This window comes from Leuciscus leuciscus (assembly GCF_965113295.1).
Source record: "Leuciscus leuciscus genome assembly, chromosome: 4".
In the NCBI taxonomy this organism is placed as follows: Eukaryota; Metazoa; Chordata; class Actinopteri; order Cypriniformes; family Leuciscidae; genus Leuciscus; species Leuciscus leuciscus.
In genome coordinates, this window is record NC_138728.1 from 1,241,208 (window position 1) to 1,246,207 (window position 5,000).

At 39.7% G+C, this 5,000-nt stretch overlaps 1 protein-coding gene across 1 annotated transcript in view; it reads left to right on the forward strand.

Moving 5' to 3' along the window:
• The window catches only part of tmem214 (transmembrane protein 214), a 13,323-nt gene that overhangs the window by 3,891 nt on the left and 4,432 nt on the right, over positions 1–5,000 (forward strand). The window contains exons 4-12 of the mRNA XM_082166781.1: positions 111–245; positions 1,187–1,269; positions 1,918–2,023; positions 3,180–3,261; positions 3,349–3,450; positions 4,094–4,235; positions 4,556–4,647; positions 4,735–4,783; positions 4,866–4,973. Coding sequence (XP_082022907.1) covers positions 111–245; positions 1,187–1,269; positions 1,918–2,023; positions 3,180–3,261; positions 3,349–3,450; positions 4,094–4,235; positions 4,556–4,647; positions 4,735–4,783; positions 4,866–4,973 — 899 coding nt within the window. The remainder of the gene's footprint in view (positions 1–110; positions 246–1,186; positions 1,270–1,917; positions 2,024–3,179; positions 3,262–3,348; positions 3,451–4,093; positions 4,236–4,555; positions 4,648–4,734; positions 4,784–4,865; positions 4,974–5,000) is intronic.

Consider the following 5,000-nt stretch of genomic DNA (forward strand, 5'->3'; position numbering starts at 1 on the left):
GGACCAAATCCAGCGTCACCCTCTGAACGTCACGACTCCATTGGCTGATCTGTGTCCTGAAGGAAAACTGTGTTTTTGCAGATCTTATCTAATGCTGTTTGTGTGTCTAGATTACCCATACTGCCTTGCTGGGAAGGAGCTGAAGGCTATCATTAAAAACCTGCTGGGCAAATGTTCCGACGCGCTGCCCGAGTTCTTCGACCACTGCGTGTTCACCATGATCCGAGAGCAGGACCGACAGCCGAGTGAGTGGAGTCACGTTCACGTACCGCACTCTCTGACTGCTTGTTCGGCTCGGCTCGGCTCGTGTTTAGTGGTCATGTGGTTCTGGCCAGATTCCATGTGTGTGTTTGTCTCCGTTGTGTATTAGATGTGTGTGTCAGTTACAGGAATAATGACTCTTCTGTCACTCTCTCTCGACCATTTCCTATGTTCTTGCTAGACCTGATCAAGCATGAACTTTGTGCTGATTAACTGTCATACAAGTAATTGTGATTAATGATATATATATCTATTAGGGATGCACAATATATCGTCCACCATATCGGTATCAGCTGATATTCATTTTTGATGTTATCGTTATCGGCCTGATAATTAAATGTTGCCGATATATTAAAGCCTATGAAATGAATAATGTATTAATTCCTTCAGCTGAGACACTTCAGATGTTCATAATGATGGATTTGAATCCCTTCAAAAAAGGAAAATACAGTAAAGTGCAACGTCTCATATCGGCTACATAACATCATAATGTGAACATCTTTATAATTGTGTGTGTGTGGGACATGACTTTTGTTTTTGTAATCATCAGGCTCTCAAAAATGATATTGATCAATATATCGGTTTTTGGCTTTCAAATATAAAGAATAATCGGTATCGGCCAAAATTTTCATATCGGTGCATCCCTACTATACTATACTTCATACAAATGTGTCTACATGCTTTCATAGACAGTCTGGGATGGTCTCTTTTTTTTTATTCTTTTTTTTAAAAGTTTCGTTACAAGTTGTTCACACATTGTCAATACAAAAAGCAATTAATACATGACATTTTCTTACATGCAAACTTTAAACGTTTAAATGTCTCTTATTTAAATGGCAAAATGTGCTCAATTCAGTTAAACTGCACATTTATTGCGGTCGTCTCTAATAATTGCAGTAATTGTGTGTTTCTGCTGCTTTGGCAGGCGAACCTCTGCATGGATACAGGATGTGTATTCAAGCCCTCATGCAGGACAAACCCAAGATCGCCACGCTGAACCTCTCCGACGTGAGTCCAGCTCTTCATACACCATGATCAAACTCAACCGGGCGACTAATAGAGCTGGGGATCCATTCAGATGCTCCCATTCGATTTCGATTCGATTTTTGATTTCGATTCCCGGTTCAACTCAAATGAATATAGATTTAATACAAATCCTATATTTATTTTTTTTAAAGAACAGTGAACATAAGTTTACAAGTGGTTAATTTATAAAAAGAAATTAAGAGCCACAAACCTGTACATTAAACTTTTTATTTTTGGTACATTAAAACAAATGCATACTATGAATAGACAGGATCTTGATGAAAGAGGAAAAATTGATGCTGAAAATTGGACAAGTCAGAACCGTCACACGCCTTGATCAAACAGGATCAGGTTATCTTATGTTTAAGATTAAACACACATATAATCTCCCAGCATTACTGTAACATGCAAGCCTATGAACAGTGGAGGACAACTAACACTGGCTTCTGGGTGATGGATAAATAAATATGGAAAATAATAGATTCGTGGCGTTTGAGAATCGATTTTGAATTGACCACATTTAAAAAAAACGATTAATCGAAAAATCTAACTAATAGATGCTCTTATGACACTGTTTCATGCACTGAAAGTGTTTTACAGTTGACTGAGGTGTGTGTGACCTCTCCACAGCACCTGGAGCTCCTGCGCTCGCATCAGAACCGGCCCGTCACGTGCCTGACCATCATGTGGGCGCTGGGACAGGCGGGCTTCTACGACCTCGGCCAGGGCATCAGAGGTGAGACGTGTGGAGAAATCATGGAGAAAGATCTGCTGATGTGTGTAACTGCACTCTCTCTGGGGACCGAACACGACCAGCAGGACTGAAACTTATGAACTTTATGCTGCGTTTCCTCATTGCCCTCTGAAAGGCCTCTTGCTTCTTGCACCAAATGCACTCATAACTTTTAAGTATTCTGTGCGTAAATCACAATCTCGATTCAAACACCCACGTGATCGAATTCCTCAATGACAGTGATTCGGCTCTGTCTGTCGGTAGTGATCAAAATAGAGGAAATCACCTTTTGAAAGTAACTTGATGCTTCAAATAAAATTAGTTTTAATTACATTGTTACACCAGTAGGTGGAGACAAGTGACTGAATGATTCAATGACAAACATTTATTTTAACATCAAGAGATTCGTTCAAAAATGCTGATTCATCCAGTAATGAAACAAATGAAGACTACGAGTGAGTCATTGAATCATTTATTCAAGAGATTTGTTCAAAAACGCTGATTCATCCAGTAATGAAACGAGTGAAGACTACGAGTGAGTCATTGAATCATTCATTCAAAAGATTTGTTCAAAAACAGCTGATTCATCCAGTAATGAAACGAGTTAAGACTACGAGTGAGTCATTGAATCGTTTATTCAAGAGATTTGTTCAAAAAACGCTGATTCATCCATTAATGAAACAAATGAAGACTACGAGTGAATCATTGAATCATTTATTCAAGAGATTTGTTCAAAAAAACGCTGATTCATCCATTAATGAAACAAATGAAGACTACAAGTGAGTCATTGAATCATTTATTCAAGAGATTTGTTCAAAAACAGCTGATTCATGCAGTAATGAAATGAGTTAAGACTACGAGTGAGTCATTGAATCATTTATTCAAGAGATTCGTTCAAAAACAGCTGATTCATCCAGTAATGAAACGAGTGAAGACTACGAGTGAGTCATTGAATCATTTATTCAAGAGATTCAGTCAAAAATGCTGATTCATCCAGTAATGAAATAAATGAAGTCTTTATACGGCATTTAATAATTTGTTCAAACAGATTAAAAATAAAGTTTAAAAAAAGTAATGATTCTGAGTTTACCCAGAAAAGTGCAGCTGTAACGTCCAGATAATTTCATGAAATGACCGGTTTGTTGTTGTTGTCCTGTAGTTTGGTTGGGAATTATGCTTCCCGTTCTCGGGATGAAAGCGCTCTCTGCGTACGCCGTCGCTTATCTGGAGCGACTCCTCACGTAAGTCTTTACCAGATCTTTACTTTCAGTCTGGAAGTCCTGGACTGTCTGAGCAGAAGCTCAGGGTTTGTTGTATCCGTGTTTCAGGCTTCATGCCAACCTGACCAAAGGTTTCGGGATCATGGGGCCGAAAGAGTTCTTCCCGCTGCTGGACTTTGCTTACATGCCCAAAAACGCCCTGTCACAAAGGTAAGGCACTTTACGTGAGTCATTGAATCATTCAAGAGATTTGTTCAATCATGCTGATTCTTCCATTAATGTTACGAGTGAGTCATTGAATCATTCAAGAGATTTGTTCAATCATGCTGATTCTTCCATTAATGTTACGAGTGAGTCATTGAATCATTCAAGAGATTTGTTCAATCATGCTGATTCTTCCATTAATGTTACGAGTGAGTCATTGAATCATTCAAGAGATTTGTTCAATCATGCTGATTCTTCCATTAAAACAAGTGAAGACTTTATGAGTGAGTCATTGAATCATTAAAGAGATTTGTTCAATCATGCTGATTCTTCCATTAAAACAAGTGAAGACTTTACGAGTAATTGAATCATTCATTCAAGAGATTCATTGAAAAACACTGACTCATCCAGTTATGAATCAAGTGAAGACTTTACGAGTGAATCATTGAATAATTCAAGAGATTTGTTCAATCATGCTGATTCTTCTATTAATGTTACGAGTGAGTCATTGAATCATTTATTCAAGAGACTTGTTCAAAAACACTGACTCATCCAGTAATGAAACAAGTGAAGTCTTTATGAGCGAGTCTCTCTGAGACGCACTAGCGATCAGGCGGCCGCTGAGGTGTGTGTGCTGCTTGTTTCTCAGTCTGCAGGAGCAGTTGTGTCGGCTTTATCCGCGACTGAAGGTTCTGGCGTTCGGCGCGAAACCCGAATCGACACTGCACACGTACTTCCCATCATTCCTGTCACGAGCAACGCCGAACTGCCCTGATGCCATGAAGAAAGAGGTGCGACACATCAACTATTCTAAAAAAAACAACAAAAAAAAGTGTTTTAACTGTAGTATAATTTGAGATGTATATTCTACTGTACAATAGTAATATATTCCTGTCATAATTTCTTCAAGTAAAACCGAACTTTATTTTGGCAGGTTGTAGTGGTGTGTGTGTGTGTGTGTGTGTGTGTGTGTGTGTGTGTGTGTGTGTCTGACGATAGTTTTCTAAAGTATACAGTAAATTCTATTTTTATGACTGGATTCTGTAATTCCGTCTGTCTCCTCTGATTAATGTGCTGTTATTCGTGTGTGTGTGTGTGTGTGTGTGTGCAGCTCCTCAGAAGCCTGACGGAGTGTTTGACCGTCGACGGCCAGAGTTTGAGCGTCTGGAGGCAGTTATACACCAAACACCTGCCTCAGTCCAGGTGACCTCAGTCAATGCTCTTCTGAACTATTAACACATCAGGAGGTTTAATTCAACATCTTATTCAATGCTTGCTCTCTGTGTTCAGTCTGCTGTTAAACCACCTGCTCAAGTCCTGGAAAACACTTCCTCCGAAGGTAAGAGCGCATCACACACACACACACACAGACCCATCGTCTCGTGCTCCTCACTGTCCTCACGTCATGTGTCGTCGTTTAGTTGCAGAAAAACCTCCAGGACACCATCCAGTCCTTCAGAGTGACCAATGACGAGCTGCAGACCAGCACCAACACACACGACATTCAGGACTGCAACTCGCTCTGCACTGTAAGACACACACACACACACACACAC